The sequence below is a fragment of the Myiozetetes cayanensis genome, unplaced genomic scaffold (genome assembly GCF_022539395.1).
Source record: "Myiozetetes cayanensis isolate MyiCay16 unplaced genomic scaffold, myiCay2020 scf21, whole genome shotgun sequence".
NCBI lineage: Eukaryota > Metazoa > Chordata > Aves > Passeriformes > Tyrannidae > Myiozetetes > Myiozetetes cayanensis.
Genome location: NW_026087423.1, coordinates 1,731,663 through 1,748,857, shown reverse-complemented (window position 1 = coordinate 1,748,857; position 17,195 = coordinate 1,731,663). Strand labels below are relative to the sequence as shown.

Sequence of the window (17,195 nt, the reverse complement as noted above, 5' to 3'; positions counted from 1 at the left end):
CATCCATGGGGTGTCCTTGCTGGTGGGTGGAACATAGTCGTGGGGTCAAGGATCCACAAACCCTTTGGAAAAACACCCCTGGAGAGGGTCAGGACTCAAAAACCCTGGGAAAAACTCCTGGAGAGGGTCAGAACCCCCAAATCCCTGGGAGAAACACCCTGGAAGGCCGTCAGGACTCACAAACCCCAGAGAAAATCCCTTCTGGAAAGGGTCAGGACCCCCAAACTCCTGGGAAATACACCCATGGGGACAGTCAGGATCTATAAATCCCTGGGAAGACCATGCTGGAGAGATCAGGATCCACAGACCCATGGGAAAAACATTCCTGGAGATGGTCAGGATTCACAAACCCCTGGGAAAAACACCCCTGGAGAGGGTCAGGATTCACAAACCCCAGAGAAAAACCCTTCTGGAAAAGATCAGGACGCCCAAGCCCGTGGGAAAAACACTCCTGAGGATGGTCAGGATCCACAAACTCCTGGGAAAAACACCCCTGGAGAGGGTCAGGATCTGCAAACCCCTGGAAAAAACGCCCCTGGAGAGGGTCAGGACCCCAAACCCACCACAGGGCCCACGGAGGGAATTCCAGACGTACCTCCATGACCTCCTTCCGGATGTCGACGATGCGGAACCAGTGCAGGAGCTGGGGGAAGCCCTCCAGCTTGGCATTGCGCTCCTGCAGGGCCACCTTCCTCTTGCAGGACAGCTGCCTGCTGAAGTACTTCACCAGCTTGCTCTGGAAAAGAAGGAAAAAACCCCTGGGATCCCCTGGATGACCCCTGGTGTGTGTGTGGGGTGGGACAGAGGGGACAGACATTGCATCTCCCACGCACCCACAGCAACCCCACTCGCTGCCCAGCACTCATGGGACACATTCCCTGCTGGTGTTCCCAGCCCCAAGTGCAAAGGGACCCCCCCAAACATCCCCTAAAAGACACACTCCCCAGTCTTACAGCAAGGCTCAGTGCAGAGGGACACCCCAAATATCCCCCACAGGCCACGCTCCCCAGTATTACACCCAGACTTAGTATAGAGGGACCCCCCAAACATCCCCCAAAGACACACTTCCCTTACACTCAGACTTGGTATAGAGAGACCCCCAAGTATCCCCCAAAAGACATATTTTCCTCTTACACCCAGTGCCAAGGGACCCCCAAAACATCCCCCACAGGCCACGCTCCCCTTAGACCCAGACTTGGTATAGAGAGATCCCATAAACATGCCCCAAAGGACACACTCCTCTTACACCCAGACTTGGTGCCAAGGGACCCCCCAAACATCCCCCCCAAAGAACACACTCCCCTCTCTTACACCCAAACTTCCTTCTTCCCTCCTTCCTCCCACTGCTCCTCATCACCAGGGCTGAAACCACAACCTCTCTTGGCTCCTTTTTACCCTCCCACTCCAGCCCTGATTGTCCCCCCCAAGCTCTCCCACCACGAGGTGACATTTGCAGCTCCCAAAATAAAGCTACTGAGCTCCTGCCCCTCTCCTTTCCCTGCTGAGAAGCTGCCAGGATTTGCTGCTCCTGCTTTTCCAGCTGGGTGATCCCCCGGCCCCAGCAGCACCAGGTGGGGCTGTGCCTCTGCTACTGCACCCCCCAAAAATACAGGGGCAAAATATGGGGTGGTTTGGGGTAGAGAAATGGGAGAATGCTACTGTTGGGTTTGGGAGAGCTTTCCTACCTCTCCCGGTCCCTCCCCTCATGGTACCAACTGGTGACGGGCACAGGGCTTGGCATTACCCCCAGAGTTCCCCCCTCCAGGTGGATGACAGCCCTGCCAGGAGCCAGACACCTCGGCCAGGCAGTTTTTCCCAATCCCTGACTTGGCTAACAGGGATTAATTATTGAAAATTAATACCCAGGAGAGAGACAGGAACAGCAAAGCCACTCACCTCCCTTCCCACCCACCCTCCCCCCACCCAGGGTCTGCAGAGCCCTGACCCCCTTTCTAGGGCTGCTTTTTAGGGAAAAACACTCTCCCAACACGACCCTTCAGGGGTTTCAGGGTCAGCCCTGTTCACACATCCCAAACACACCTCAGGCCCTCAGAGCTGCAACAGCAGCAGGCGCCTCAAACACACACAGAGGCGGCTCCTGCCTCCCCAAAAAATGTCCTTACACTCCCACAGCTGCAGCAAAACACCCGGAAAACCCATCCCGAAAAACTCATCTCCACCCCCCACTGCCTGTTCTCCATCCAAGCTCCCCCTCTGGGAGCCCAGGGGGGAATAAAGGTGATGGCTGAGCCACCAGTGCCGGGATCAGGGAGCGGGGACAGGGCAGCTCCCACCACCACCCCCACCACGCAGAGGTGTCCTGGGAGCTGGGAATGGGGGAAAGGTGGGGAAAATGGAGGAGTTTTAATTTCCAGGTGGGGCAAATTCACCCCCAAACCCTTCCAAAGAGGAGCCAGCTGGGACCCCCAGGAGTGGGCTGGTGCTCTGGCCCATGGATCGGCTCCATCCAGGGAAAAACAATCCCCAAAAAATCCTCTGTGGAGCCCCGAAGCACTCGGTGTTTTGCTGGAGTTGGAAAGGGAAGCCAAGGAGGTGGCCCCGTCCCGCAGGGAAAACCCCATCCCGAGGCTGCAGAGGTGCCGTCCCTCCCTGGAGCCGCTGCTCATCCCGGGATGGAGGTTCTCCCAGGGTGGGAATTGCTGCTGTGCTGCGCTCCTGCCGTGGCACAATCCCCTCAGCTTCCCCCCCCACCCCGCCTCAGTTTCCCCCTCTGGAATCGGACAGAGGGTGCTGTGAGGGTGGGGTGTAAGCAGAGGGGCTGGAATTCCATGTATTCCCCCCCACTCCTCACTGTTTGGGAATACACCTCTGGTCCAGCCGGGAATGCTGCTGAGGGGACTGGGAGGGCACCCCAACACCTTCCTTGGAGCAGGGGGGTCGCTTTTCACACCCTTCCCAGTGTCTCTCCCTGCGCCAGCGAGAGGGAAAAAGACCCAAAACATGGATCAGCTTTCCCAGAAACCCGTGGGTGGCTCCGAGGATAACTCCAGGATTGGCGGTTCCCCATTTCTCCTCGGTGCTGGGTGATATTCCCGGCTGTCCCACGGAACTGTGCTCTCTGTACTACCCCCACCCCACGTCAAAACGTGGATCAGGATTCCCAGAAACCGGTGAGTGGCTCCCAGGATAACCGCGGGACTGGCAGTCCCCTCTCCCTGCTCCCGCGAGGAAGGGGGAGCCCTCCCGGGATGCTGCGTGGACGCGGGGGTGAGGATGGGAAGAGGCGCCTCGGGAAGAGCTGTGGCCGTTTCCAAACTTCCACGGATAAACCGGGATGAAACCACGGCGGGATCCCCTTCCCCTTGGAGGGGCCGACAGGTCCCGGGGATCCCGCAGCTCCTTGGAAAACAAAGTCCCTGCTTGCCCGTGGGTGGGTTATGGTAGGGGAGGGATGTCCCCACTCCACGTGAGACGAGGGGTCACCTCTGACGGGGCTTTCCAGCCTCTTCCCGTCACTCCCAGCAGGATTCTCCCGTCACCCCAAAGCCCAGCGGGGCGGGGAGCGGCTGCTCCCCCGCTCCCCCGGCAGGCACCGGGAGCGGAGCAGCCGCTCTCCAAGGTCTCCAAGGTCTCCAAGGAGCAGGAGGAGGGCGGCTGTTCCCCCCCTCCCCTGACGTCAGCCGGGCCTGCCTGGAGACCGGGAAGAGGCGGTGGAAAATCCACCTGCGGGAGCGCGAGGTGGGAGTTAATTAACCTGGCAAAGCTACGCCAGCCAGAGCGACCCCCGGAATGCCCATGGAATGCCCATCCCGCCTGGCACAGCGGGATCAGCCCGTGCCTTCGGGGAGAGGTCACCCCGCACTTCCAAATATCCTTTCCTATGGAGCAGAGACACAATGGGAGCGGCTCCTTCCCGGCTCCCGCCGAGGGGCTCGTTATTCCGGAGCCACCTGGAGCACCGCGGGGCTAGGGAGTTCCTCTCCACGGCTCCGTTTTCCCTCTCAGGGCTCTCCCGAGGCCCTGCTGGGCTCGGGAGTTGGCTCTGCCTCTGCACAGCAGCTATTCCAGGTGCTGCCAAACGGTCCCAGGGGCTATCCCTGGGAATACAGGGGCTGAAATGTCTCCCTCCAGAATCCTGGGAGGATGTAACCCGGGGAGAAGCACAGTGAGAATCAAGCAGTGAGAATCATGGAATCACGGAATGGTTTGGGTTGGAAGGGACCTTAAAGCTCATCTCCCCCAGGGCGGGGACAACTTCCACTAGCCCAGGTTGCTCCAAGCCATGTCCAACCTGGCCTTGGACACTTCCAGGGGCAGCCACAGCTTCTTGGCAAATCCCAGTGCTAGGGCAGCATCTCCTTTGGCCACAGACTGTGGAAGTTTGGGAACGGCCAAACTTCCCAAGGTGTCTCTTCCCATCCTCATCCACGTTCTCACGCAGCAGCCAAAAGGATCCCGGGAGGATTCCCCCTTCCCTGGCAGTCTGGGGAAGGGGAACTGCCATTCCTGGAGTTATCCTTGGAGCCACTCATCAGTTTTTGGGGGCCCTGGCACAGGTTGTGACTTGGGGTGGGGGTAGCACAGAGAGCACAGTTCTGTAGGACAGTTGGGAATATCACCCAGCACCGAGCGACTTCTCCATCTGCTGTTCCCAACCTCGGGCAAACACACTGGTAGCAGCTCCCCCCATCCATGCCTACACCCCAAACCCCAAATTTAGAGCCACAAAGCACAACTGCCACACCTGGACAGGGCTAAAACCCCACAGCCCGGGCAGGGCTCTGGGATGGACACTCAGCTCCCATCCCCCTGCTCTGACGGTGCTGCCATCCCATAGGATGCCAACCAGCCCCAATTCCCACCCCAGGTGCTGTTGGTTGATGTTTTGATCCCAGACACTGCCTTGGCTTCCACAGAAGCCTTTCCCAAGGCACAAGCAAGCCCAAAAAGCCTTGCAGCTCCAAGGACTGCCACTGGAGCCAGGCTGCAGCAGTGGTACCCATCCCAAAGGATGTATCCTGGGATGCTCGCATCTGCCTTAAAGTCGTTTAAAACAAAAAAAGAAGTCAGGAAAAACCTCTAATTAATCCAGCAAAATCAAAGTTTAGCACGTGAGGATCAACTGAAAAAACATGGATTCACCCATTTTATTCCAGGCTTGCACTTATGGAAGGGCTGGGAGGTCTCCCTGGAGGTGAGATTCCCTCCCAGTCCACACATTCCTGGTCACCATTCCCTTTGCTATGGCCTGGCTCTGCTGCCACCAGATGGGAAGGGAAGAGGTGCTGAGTGAGGCCTTGGAGTCTGTGTCATGTCCTTGGGATGCAGCAGTGGCTCAGGGACTCAGGGATTCAGGGACTCAGGGACTCAGAGCCAGACTCAGCTCCTGCTCACACTGGTGACAACCCAGGACAACACCAGACCCCTCCCGGTGTGCTGGGATTGGGAATCTGGCCCTGGGATTCACCCACTGCCACTCCCCATGTGGGAATCCCCCTGGTTTTGTGGTGGAAAGCAGTGTGGTGGAAAGCAGGGATGCCCATGGATGAGACATCCCAAGGTTTGGGGGTGTTTCAGGGATGGCGATGCCAGGGCTCCCCATGGCGGGCACAGCATGATCCATAGGGGTTGGAGAGGTGTTTCCCTGGGAGCCCAAGGGATTTGCAGGGTGGCAGCACCCCAATCTCCTCCAAACCCTTCATCCAGCCCACACTGAGCTGCCCCACTGACACCAGGATGCTGGGAAGGGGAATCCCACCAGGATGGGCTTCACCACGCTCTGCCTTCCCTCAGTCCTGTCTGTGACAGGGAGATAGGGAATCCTCGGCTGTGCTGACCCCAACAAGGCCATCATTCCACGTGGGATAAACTTCCATAGTCCTGCAGCTGCAGGCAGGTTCCACTGGAGGGTTTTGAGCCTGCTTGCCTCCCCACAAAGTCTCCTGCACACCCTAAAACCGCTGCAGTCCCTCTCCTGAGGTCGCTCCAGGACCAACAGCTCTGTCTGAGCCTACAGGGAGAGGTGGGATGGGACAGGGCTCAGACCAAGGAGAGGCGACAGCAGGATCAGAGTGGGATGCACACAAGCTGGGATGCAGAGCAGGAGCTGCTCCCAAACCTGGGATCCCCCCTGAAGTGGCACAGCAGTGGGGTGGCAATGCCCCACTTGCTCCCACAGGACTTTTGGGAGTGAAAGCAGCAGGACAGGGTGTTCCAGCCATGGGCTGGAGCCAAAAGCTGCCCCACAGAGGGGCCTCAGGACCAGCCAAAAGGCCTGAGCAGGACCAAGCTCCAAAATTCCCCCCACCCACAGCCTTGGCTCCACATCAGCCACCCCCACAGCACCACGGCCCTGCCGGCGGCTCCTCAGGGTCACGGCACCACCACGGCCTCGCTGCTCCTGCTCCAGGCTCACCCCCGGCAATCCCAGCCTGCCTGGGCATTCCCTGGGCATTCCCTGCTCAGCCCAGCCTGCCTGGACATTCCTTGGGCATTCCCTGCTCAACCCAGCCCAGCCACCTCCTGCTGAACCCAAAATTCATCCCAGCTTGGGCTCAGCACACTCCAAGGGGAACCTCATCCCCTTTGGAGGCAGGAGTACGGAGGGGACGATGCAGCCAGGCCAGGGGGATGCTCCTGGTAGGAGGGATGCAGGTGGGATGGGAGTATGCAGGTGGGAATAGAGGGGAAGCAGGTGGGATGGAGGGGATGAAGATGGGCTGGGGGAATGAGCCATGGGGATGCAGGTGGGATGGAGGGATGCAGGTGGGCCAGGAGGGGTGTAGGTAGGTTGGAGGGATGCAGGTGGGCCAGGAGGATGCAGCCAGCTGGGCTGGTCGGAGTTGGGTGGGTGGGAGGAAGATGGGCCGAGGGAATGCAGCTCAGGGAAAGGGATTCAGCCAGGCCCGAGGGATGCAGGCCAGTGGGAGGGATGCAGGTGGGCCAGGAGGACGCTGCCGGGTGGGAGGGAGACAGCCAGGCCAGGAGGATGCAGCCCCACAGCAGGTGGGCCGAGAGGGATATAACCCAGGGAAAAGGATGCAGCCAGGCCAGGGGGATGGAGCCAGGCAGCAGGGATAAGGGGAGGCAGGTGGGCCGAGGGGATGCAGCCCGGTGGAAGGAGATGCAGCCCGGCTGAAGCAGGAGCTGGGAGGAAGGGATGAGGCCAGGCCGGGGGATGCAGCGCAGTGGAAGGGATGGAGCTGGGCCAGGGGGCTGCAGGTGGGCCCGAGGGATGCAGGTGGGCCCGAGGGATGCAGGTGGGCCCGAGGGATGCTGCCTGCCGGGCCAGGAGGAGCCCGGCGGAGCGATGCGGCCGGGCCGGGGGATGGCAGGGGGATGGCGGGGGATGGCGGGGGCCGGCGCCGCGGGCGGCCCCCGCTCGGTGCCGGCAGGAGGGTTCGGTGGTCCCGGACCCACCTCGGAGCCACCTGCAGAGCGCGCAGCCTCACTCGGTCGCACCGCAGCGCCGCGGGGGAACCCGCCGCGGCCCTGGGGGGTGGTGGTGATGGGGAGTGTCGATGTTGGTATTGGGGAGGGGGTTCGGCGGGCCCGTACCTCCAGGGTGCGGATCTCCTTCTGCGTGAGGTCGTTGGAGGCGGCGCACTTGGTGCGGAGCCCCTCCAGGTTGGAGATGCTGATGTCGATCATGTTCTGGACCAGCTCGCACTGCTGCAGCGCCTTCTGCAGACTCAGCTCCTGCTCTCGCTCCTCGTCATGTTGTCCTCATCCATCGCTCGCCGCGCCCCCTCTCCCCGCCCGCCCTCCCTCCCTCCGCCCGCCGCCGCCGCGGCCCCCTTCCTCGGCTTCCTGGCGGCCCCCGGCGCTCAGCCCGCTCCGCCGGGCCCCGCAGCATCGCGGTGCCCACCGAGCCGTCAGCGCGGCGCCGCCGCTGCCTCCCGGGCGCGGCGGGCGGGGGCGGGGGCGGCGCGCTCCGGCTCCGCGGGGCCGCGCTCGCTGCGCGCCGCTCCGCGCGGAGCCCCCGCACACCCCCGGCCGCGGGCACGGCCGCGGGCACGGCACCGCCACCCCGGCCCCGTCACTGCCCGCCGTCCCCGTCATCCCCATCCTCCCCATCACTTTCCCTCCATCCCCCCCCTTCCTCACACCTCTCCATCCTCATCACCTTCCCCCACCCCTCTCATCCTCCGCACCTCCCCGTCTTCATCAGCACCCCCAGCTCCGTCACCCCAGACCTATCACCCCCATCATCCCCAGCCCCGGCACCCCCGGCACCATCACCTGCCCTCCATTCCCATCCAACTTCCACCCTCCATCCTCATCACCTTCCTCCCATCCCCACCATCCCCACACTTTTCCATCCTTATCACCATCCCTCCAGCCCCATCCCAACCCACCTCCCAGCCCGCAGCCCCATCACTTTTTCAGCCCCATCCCAGTACCCCCACACCTCCCCATCCACCCCTCCATCCCCATCTCCCCCATCCCCATCTCCCTCCCACCATTCCCATTCTCTCCCATCCCCACACCTCCCTATCCTTATCACCATCTCCCCATCCTCACCCTCTCCATCCCCATCACTCTCCTGACCCCCAGTTCCCCCATTCCCATCTCCCCATCCCCATCTCCCCATCCACTCCCCATCCTCATCCCCCTCATCCCCATCCAACCCATCATTCCCATCCCCAGTTCCCCATCCTCTATCCCCTCCCATCCTCATCCCCATCCCTCTGTCCCCGGGATGGTGGGGAGCGCTGGGAGGGTGTGAGGGGATGTGATCTGGAGGGACGTTGTGAGTGGGGAGGGGAGGAAGGGGCAATGAGGGGGCAAGGGAGGGTCTGGGGAAGCTGTAGCATTGGGGGCAGTGGAGAAATGGGGGCTTAGGGCAATGAGGGGGCTGGGGCATTGGGAGCGGGATGGGGCAATGGGGGTTGGGGAATGGGGGCAGTAGGCAAGGAGGGGTCTGGAGCAATGGGGGGCTGGAAATGGGGGTCTGGGACAATGGGGGGCAATGGGAGATGTGGTGAATGTGGGAGACATGGGGCAATGAGGGGGCATGAGAGGGCTGGAAATGGGTGTCTGGGGTATTAGAGGACAACTGGGGTGCCGGTGAATGTGGGGAACCTTGGCAACGGGAAATGGGGCTCTGGGGGCTGGAGGAATGAGTGGGCTGGAAATGGGGGTTCTGTGGCTTTGGGGGCACTGGGGACTGGGGCATTAGGGGCCTGGGGCAATGGGGGACAATAGGGCAAGGAGGGGTCTGGGTATTGGGGAGGGTCTGGAGCAATGGGGACTGAAATGGGGGTCTGGGACAATGGGGGGCAATGGGGATGTGGTGAATGTGGGAGACATGGGGCCATGAGGGGGGCATGAGGGGGCTGGAAATGGGGTGTCTGGGGTATTAGAGGACATCTGGGGGCCAGTGAATGTGGGGGACCTTGGCAATGGGGGAAATGGGGCACTAGGGGCTGGTGGAATGAGTGGGCTGGAAATGGGGGTTCTGTGGCTTTGGGGACACTGGGGGGACTGGGGCATTAGGGGCCTGGGGCAATGGGGGACAATAGGGGCAAGGAAGGGGCTGGGGTATTGGGAGTCGGAAGAAATGGGGGACCTGATGTAATGAGAGGGGTTGGAAATGGGGGGTCTGGGGCATTGGAGGGGCTCTGGGGCAATAGGGGGGGAATGGGGGGAGTCTGGGGCATTGGGATCCTTGGGGGTCCTGGTGCAATGGGGGCCAAGCGTGGCCAACACACTCAGGAATTATTCCGGAGCCAGGACGGTGCTTCCAGACCCTTCCCCAGCCCCTGCTCCTGCCCTGCCTTCGCCCCCGTGACTTTATTCCCAGCTGGAATCCCCATCCCGCTCCCTCTCAGCCCGTGGGAGAGCACGAGCCAAACCCCCCCCGTCAAAAAAAAAAAAGGGTGGCTGTAAATGGGGGGCTCAGGGGGACACCCGGGGTGGGAAATGCCAGCAGGTCCCCCCGATGCTACCGGGGGAGAGAAAGGGGAGGAAAATACATCCAAAGGGGTCAAAATGCCACTTCTGGGAAAATAGAAATAATAAAAGGAGGAAGAAGAAGAAGAAGAAGAAAAGAACTGAATAGAAAAACAAAATAAAAATTAAAATAAAATAATAATTAAAATAAAATAAAATAAAATAAAATAAAATAAAATAAAATAAAATAAAATAAAATAAAATAAAATATGGGAACGTGGGAAGGTTTGGGAAGGTTTGAGGGAAGGTTTGGGAAGGTTTGGGAAGGAAAGGCAAGGCAAGGCAAGGGAAAAGGAGGAAGGGAAATGGAAAGGGAGGAAAGGGAAAGGAAGGAATTGGGAAAGGAAATAAAACAAAATATAAAATTAAAAAATAAATTAAATAAATAAAATACAGTGCAAACGGGGAGACTCTGCAGGGAAAAAAACTCCCATCCAGTCTCCCCCAGCAGACTTGCAGAGGTTTGGGGGGTTCACCAAACCTCACACTTCCCAAAAAAACCCTCCTGCAGCCGATGGCAGAGCTCCCCCACCGGGAGCTGGGCTGGCACGGTCCAGAGGGTGGGTCAGCATTCCAGGCACTGGGGATGGCACAGTGGATTCACATAAAATACATCTTGGAATGTTTTAATTCACTTCTGTTGGTTTCCTCAACATTTTGGGGAGCAGCAGCCCTGGATCCAATGGGGATCAGCAGCTCTGGATCCAGGATGTGCCAGAGAATCCTGAGGCTGCAGGTGGCAGCTCCTGTCTGTTCCCAGGTGCTCGGGAAGAGCCTCCCAGCTCCTGGTGGGAAGGGAAGGGCCATCTGTCACCGGAGGGATGCCTGAGCCTGGCTGACCTCAGCTTCCTGCTCCTGCTTTTCCTCCTGGGGCTGTAGGGAAAAAAATAGGGGAATAAATGGGAATAAAAGTAGGGAGGCAGGTGCTCTCCAGCAGATTTTTGGGTTTCTGTGGGATCCAGCCTGGAGCTCTTGATGTTCTCCCTTTCCTTCTCAGCAATGGGATTTTTTTTTGCCCCCCAGCATTTCTGCTTCCCAAGGGATCTCTTCCCAGCATCGCTCTGCCTGCTCTCTCCAAGCCAGCACCTCTCACTCCCACCTGCTTTCCTCATTCCAAGGGATCCAGAGCAGCACTGGAGCATCATTCCAGCAGCTTGGGTTAACTCTCCCCTGTAAGCCTCTTCTCTGAGGAGGCTCCAGGGCTTTTCCAGATGCACTGGGAAGTGGCAGGAATAGGGATTAAGGTGTTCCCTTCTCGCAGCCACCTCTGGAGTTTGCTGCTCCAAATGATCCCAGCAGGTTTCCTCTCCTCCGGAGCCCAGGGAATCCCTGGAGCTGCTGCCCCTGGCCCCCACCTGCACCCAAAGGTGCCCCTCTCTCATCCCAAGGGTTTTCCAATGTCAGGGGCACTGAGTTTCCCCCAAATCATGCCCACCACTTTGATCCAGCAATTGCTGCTGCCATGATTTCCACCGGATCACAGTCACCACTCCGCTTTGTGGTCTCTCCATAAGCATTCCCACAGTCATGGAATCAGAGAATGGCTTGGGTACAGGGGGACTTTAAAGGTCACCTCATTCCACCCCTGCAGGGGAGAGGCATCCTGCCCCTCTCAGGTGAGATCCCAGTGGGAACAGTGTCCAGCCCTGGGATCCCAGCACAGGGAGCACGTGGAGCTGCTGGAGAGAGTCCAGAGGAGGCCACGGAGATGCTGCCAGGGCTGGAGCCCCTCTGCTCTGGAGCCAGGCTGGGACAGCTGGGGGGGTTCACCTGGAGAAGGCTCCAGGGAGACCTGAGAGCCCCTTGCAGGGCCTAAAGGGGCTCCAGGAGAGCTGGAGAGGGACTGGGGACAAGGGATGGAGGGACAGGACACAGGGAATGGCTTCCCACTGCCAGAGGGCAGGGAGAGATGGGATATGGGGAAGGAATTGTTCCCTGGGAGGGTGGGCAGGCCCTGGCCCAGGTTGCCCAGAGAAGCTGTGGCTGCCCCTGGATCATTGGGAGTATCCAAGGCCAGGTTGGATGCAGGTTTGATCATTCCCAATCCAGGTTCCAATCATCCCCAGTCCGGGTTGGATCACTCCCTATCCGGGGTCAGATCATTCCCAATTCAGGTTTGAGTCATTCTCGATACAGGTTGGATCACTCCCAATCTGTGTTTGATAATTTCGGATCCAGGTTTGGATCATTCCCGATATGGGTTTGATCATTCCCGATCTGGTCTCCCTCATTCCCGATCTGAGGTCCCCCATTCCCAATCCAGGATCCCCCACTCCCGATCCAGTTTCCCTCATTCCCGATGCAGTTTCCCTTGTTCCCGATCCAGGGTCCCTCATTCCCAGTCCAGGGTCCCCCATTCCCAATAGTTTCCCCCATTCCCAATCCAGGATCCCCCATTCCCAATCCAGGATCCCCCATTCCCGATCCAGGTTTCCCATTCCCGATCCAGGGTCCCTCATTCCCAATCCAGAGTCCCACATTCCCGATCCAGGGTTCCCCATTCCCGATCCAGTTTCCCCCATTCCCGATCCAGTTTCCCCCATTCCCGATCCAGGGTCCCCCATTCCCGATCCAGGGTCCCCCATTCCCGATCCAGGGTCCCCCATTCCCGATCCAGGGTTCCCCATTCCCGATCCAGTTTCCCCCATTCCCGATCCAATTTCCCCCATTCCCGATCCAAGGTTCCCCATTCCCGATCCAGTTTCCCCCATTCCCGATCCAGCGGCTGCTCCCGCTCCCCCCAGACCCGGCCCCCCCCCGCCTGAGCTCTCGCGCGCGTTGCGGCTCTCGCGAGATTTCTCAGCATGGCGCCGGCGGGAGGCGCGAACCTGCCGTGGTACGGCCGGGCCGGGGGGATTGAGGGATAACGGGAATGAGGGATAACGGGAGTGAGGGATAACGGGAATGAGGGATAACGGGAATGAAGGATAACGGGATGGAGGAACGGCGGGAGCTGCCGCCGCACTGACCCCTCCGTGCCCTCCCCGGCGCAGGGTGGAGAAGTACCGTCCGCAGGCGCTGTCGGAGCTCGTGTCTCACCGGGACATCCTCAGCACCGGTAACCAACACCCCCCCCGGCCGGAGCCGTGTCCCCAGAGCCCCGTGGCCCGGTATCCTGATAGTCCGAGAGCTGCATATCCCCATATCCCGGTGTACCAACATCCCTGCATCCTGATATCTCCACATCTCGACATTCCGATACCCCGATATCAGCATATCCCCGTATCCCAGTAATCTCGATATCCCAATATTCCCATATCTCAGTGTCCCAGTATCCCAATATCCTCATATCTTGGTGTCCCGATACCCCCATATCCCAGTAATCTCGATATCCCCGTGTCCCAGTATCCCTATATCCCCGTGTCCCAATATCCCTATATCCCCATATCCCAGTGTCCCAATGTCCTGGTGTCCCGGCATCCCCATATCCCTATGTCCTGGTATCCTAATATCCCCATATCCCAATGTCCTGGTATCCTAATATCCCCATATCTCGGTGTCCCGATATCCCAGTTTCCTGGTATCCCCATATCCCAGCATCATGGTATCCTCATATCCCAGTATCTCCATATGCTGGTACCCCAGTGCCCCAATATCTCAGTGTCCCAGTATCCTGATATCCCCATATGCCCATATCCCAGTATCCTGGTGTCCTGATATCCTCATATCCCAATATCCCTCTATCGTGGTGTCCCAATACCCCAGTACACCCATATCCCAATATCCCACTATCCCCATCTCCGGTGTCCCGGTATCCCCATATCCCCATCTCCGTATCCCGGTGTCCCGGTGCCCGCAGTGCAGCGGTTCATCAGCGAGGATCGGCTCCCCCACCTGCTCCTCTATGGCCCTCCTGGCACCGGGAAAACATCCACCATCCTGGCCTGTGCCAGGCAGCTCTACCGGGACAGGGAATTCGGCTCCATGGTGCTGGAGGTGAGTGGGGGGAAGGAAAATCATGGAATGGCACAGGGTGGGATGGATGGGATGGGGAGAGAAGGAATGGGGTGGAGCGGGGTTGGATGAGGTGGGGTGGTGGGAGGTGGGATGGGATGGGATGGGAAGGGATGGGAAGGGATGGAGTAGGTTGGATGGATGGGAAGAGAAGGAATGGGATGGGATGGGATGGGATGGGATGGGATGGGATGGGATGGGATGGGATGGGATGGGATGGGATGGGATGGGATGGAGGAGGGTGGAATGCAGTGAGAAAGAATTGATGGGATTGGTTGGATGGGAAGAGAAGGGATGGGACGGAGGGGGATGGGATGAGAATGAATGGAGTGGGATGGATGGGATGGGAAGAAAAGGAATGGGATGGGGTGGTGTGAGGTGGGATGGAATGGGATGGGACAAGACAGGAAGAGATAAGATGGGGTGGGAAGAGAAATGATGGGATGGGGTGGAATGGGATGGATTGGAAGAGAAAGGATGGAATGCCGTGGGGTGGGATGGGATGGGATGGGATGGGATGAGGAGGGATGGGGTGGTATGGATAGGATGTGAAGGATGGGATGGGGTGGAATGCAATGGAATGGGGTCAGATGGGAGGTATGGAGTGGGTTGGATTGGATGGGAAGAGAAGGGATGGAATGCAATAGGGTGGGATGGGATGGGATGAGATGAGATGAGATGAGATGAGATGAGATGAGATGAGATAAGGGATGGAGTAGTATGGATAGGATGGGGTGGGATGGGATGGGATGGGATGGGATGGGATGGGATGGGGTGGGATGGGATGGGGGTGCCCCCTCCGGCAGGGATCCAGATCCACCCCATCCGTATCCCAACCCCAGCTCAACGCCTCCGATGACCGGGGCATCGACATCGTCCGGGGGCCCATCCTGAGCTTCGCCAGCACCAGGACCATCTTCAAGTGAGTGGGATGTCTGTGCTTCCCAAAGCTCCCTGTCCCTTTGGCAACCCCCTGCCCTGGCACTTGGATTGGGATTGGGATCTGGGGGGTCCTGGGGTGGGGAAGCAGGGGCAGGATGTGCCCAGAGGGATGAAAGTGGTAAGGATACAGATGTCAGTCCGGAGGGGAAGGAGGGCTCCCAGGAGTCAGACTGGGAATAAATATCCCAGCTCCCCTTTCTCCAGATGGGCATAAACATCCCAGCTCCCCCTTTTCCAGCACCAAGCCCACAGTTGGGACTGAACCCACTCCCTTTTTATTCCCCCTTTTTAAGGAAAGGCTTCAAGCTCGTTATCCTGGATGAGGCCGATGCCATGACCCAGGATGCCCAGAATGCCCTGAGGAGAGGTGAGGGACCCCACATCCTGGGAATCGCACACCTTGGGAATCACACACCCTGGGAGTCCCGCTCTAGGAATCCCATGCTAGAAATCCCACACTGGGAATCCCGGACCCTGCGAATGCCACCCCTTGGGAATCCCACACCCTGGGAATCGAACACCTTGGGAATGCCACCCCCTGGCAGTCCCACCCTGGGAATCCTACACCTTGTGAAATATCACACCCCGGGAATCCCTCACCCTGGGAATCCCACACCGTGGGCACCCAGCCAGCCTCATCCATCCTGGCACAGGCTGGGAACTGGGACGAGGCAGCAGCCAAGCCCCATCCTCTGCTCCCTCCTCTTGGCAGTGATCGAGAAGTTCACCGAGAACACCCGGTTCTGCCTCATCTGCAACTACCTGTCCAGGATCATTCCCGCCCTGCAATCCCGCTGCACCCGCTTCCGTTTCGGGCCCCTCACCCCGGAGCTCATGGTGCCACGACTCCAGCACGTCATCCTGCAGGAGGGGTCAGCGGGGGGCCAAGGGGCACCCTCCTCACCCCCATTCCCGGCGTGGAGCCGAGCCCCGGGCTGGGATTCCCGCGGTTCCGCCTCCCCGTGCAGCCCCCGTGTCGTTTTCCAGGGTGGATGTGACGGAGGACGGGCTGAAGGCTCTGGTGACCCTCTCGAGCGGTGACATGCGCAGGGCCCTCAACATCCTGCAGGTGGGACCGTGGCTGGCACCTGGCCTGGGGGGGCCTCTTCATCCTTCCTCTTGATCCCTCCTCTATCCCTCCTCTCCCTCAGAGCACCTCCATGGCTTTCGGGAAGGTGACAGAGGAGAACGTCTACACATGCACAGGACACCCCCTCAAGTCTGACATCGCCAACATCCTCGACTGGATGCTCAACCAGGACTTCTCCACTGCCTATCGAAGTATCCTTTGCCTTGAGGGTTATTCCCTCCCAGGATAAATCTGGCTCTTTCCTGGGGATCTCCATCCTGGGACGTCCCGCTGTGGCTGGGCTGGGTGAGGCTCGCTGGGGAGGCTCCTCGGGGTTGTCACAGGGATGAGGAGTGGGATCTGGCAGGGAAAAGCCTGGAAGCAAGGCCTTGACTCGCTGCCATCCCAGAAATCACGGAGCTGAAGACGCTGAAGGGCTTGGCCCTGCAGGACATCCTGACCGAGATCCACCTCTTTGTGCACAGAGGTGGGACATGGGGGGTCTGGCTGACCTGGGGGGGGGGGGTCCAACATCCCCCCCAGCCCACACTGATGTGTCCCCTTCTCTCCCCAGTGGATTTCCCACCCTCCATCCGCATCCAGCTACTGATCAAGATGGCAGATATCGAGTAAGTGTCACCTCCCCTGTGCCAGGGTCCTGGTGGGCACCATGGCAGACCCCAGCCCTGCTCTGGGGTCTTTGGGGGGCACCCCCGTGGGTGCAAACCCCCAGCCCTGCCCTTGGCCCCTGCTCCAGGTACCGCCTGGCCGCTGGGACCAGTGAGAAGATCCAGCTGAGCTCCCTCATCGCTGCCTTCCAAGTCACCAGGGACCTGGTGGTGGCCGAAGCCTGACTCCTGCTAGGTGGATCCTTGCTTGGATCTCACTGGAGATGGGAGGGATGGAGCTGGAGCTGCTCCCTGCAGCTTTCCCTTCCCATTTTGGAAGCCTGGAACCCGCAGCCAGGACACAGGAGTGTTACTCCCAAGCTGCATCAGGAAATACAGGTGCCTCTAAAGCCCAGCATGTTGCACTGGTCTTGCTTTTCCCTCCTGGGTTAGGGAACCACCAGCTTTCTGTGTTCAGCTGTCCACAAGGGAAAAGAATCTCCTGGGAATGTTTGGAGGAGACTTTCCCTGTCTTCTCCATCCCAGCCTCGACTTGAGCCCTCCAGCATGCAGGGAATGTGCTGGAGGAGGGGGAAAACCACCCACACCACACCACTGCTCTGTGCTCAGCGTGTCCGAGGATTGGGCTGGTTGAGTGCCACGCTCCAACATGGAATAAAAACAAAGGAACAGGAGCTGGGGGTGGA

General features: G+C 59.5%; 2 protein-coding genes and 1 long non-coding RNA gene across 4 annotated transcripts in view; 1 reads left to right on the top strand and 2 right to left on the bottom strand.

Annotated features, from left to right (window-relative positions):
* Nucleotides 1-7,694, bottom strand: part of KSR2 (kinase suppressor of ras 2) — a 78,940-nt gene extending 71,246 nt beyond the window's left edge. Inside the window, 3 exon segments of the mRNA XM_050318247.1 lie at nt 596-736; nt 7,519-7,664; nt 7,667-7,694. Coding sequence (XP_050174204.1) covers nt 596-736; nt 7,519-7,664; nt 7,667-7,694 — 315 coding nt within the window.
* Nucleotides 7,695-10,520: 2,826 nt separating this feature from the next.
* On the bottom strand, nt 10,521-12,452 carry LOC126641526 (uncharacterized). Its single transcript, XR_007629266.1, has 2 exons — nt 11,489-12,452; nt 10,521-10,788 (listed from the first exon to the last, which is right to left on the bottom strand). It is a non-coding gene; the product is annotated as an uncharacterized LOC126641526 (long non-coding RNA).
* A 258-nt stretch (nt 12,453-12,710) lies between these two features.
* RFC5 (replication factor C subunit 5) lies at nt 12,711-16,903 on the top strand. Of its 2 annotated transcripts, XM_050318306.1 has the most exons (11): nt 12,711-12,751; nt 12,909-12,973; nt 13,715-13,851; nt 14,712-14,791; nt 15,105-15,178; nt 15,524-15,683; nt 15,799-15,880; nt 15,963-16,092; nt 16,290-16,367; nt 16,455-16,509; nt 16,638-16,903. In XM_050318306.1, the coding sequence occupies exons 1-11, from the start codon at nt 12,720-12,722 to the stop codon at nt 16,732-16,734; spliced, it is 990 nt and encodes a 329-aa protein (XP_050174263.1). In that variant the 5' UTR covers nt 12,711-12,719; the 3' UTR covers nt 16,735-16,903. The 2 variants fall into 2 exon arrangements, with proteins under 2 accessions (XP_050174263.1, XP_050174262.1); XM_050318305.1 differs by having other exon boundaries at nt 16,290-16,509.
* Nucleotides 16,904-17,195: the final 292 nt, after the last annotated feature.

Excerpts from the sequence above, each read along its gene's own strand:
- RFC5 (XM_050318305.1), top strand. The coding sequence starts at position 12,720 with ATGGCGCCGGCGGGAGGCGCGAACCTGCCGTG. Across the intron at positions 12,974-13,714 it reads CCGGGACATCCTCAGCACCG|TGCAGCGGTTCATCAGCGAG; the intron begins GTAACCAACACC and ends CGGTGCCCGCAG. Across the intron at positions 16,510-16,637 it reads ATCAAGATGGCAGATATCGA|GTACCGCCTGGCCGCTGGGA; the intron begins GTAAGTGTCACC and ends CCCCTGCTCCAG.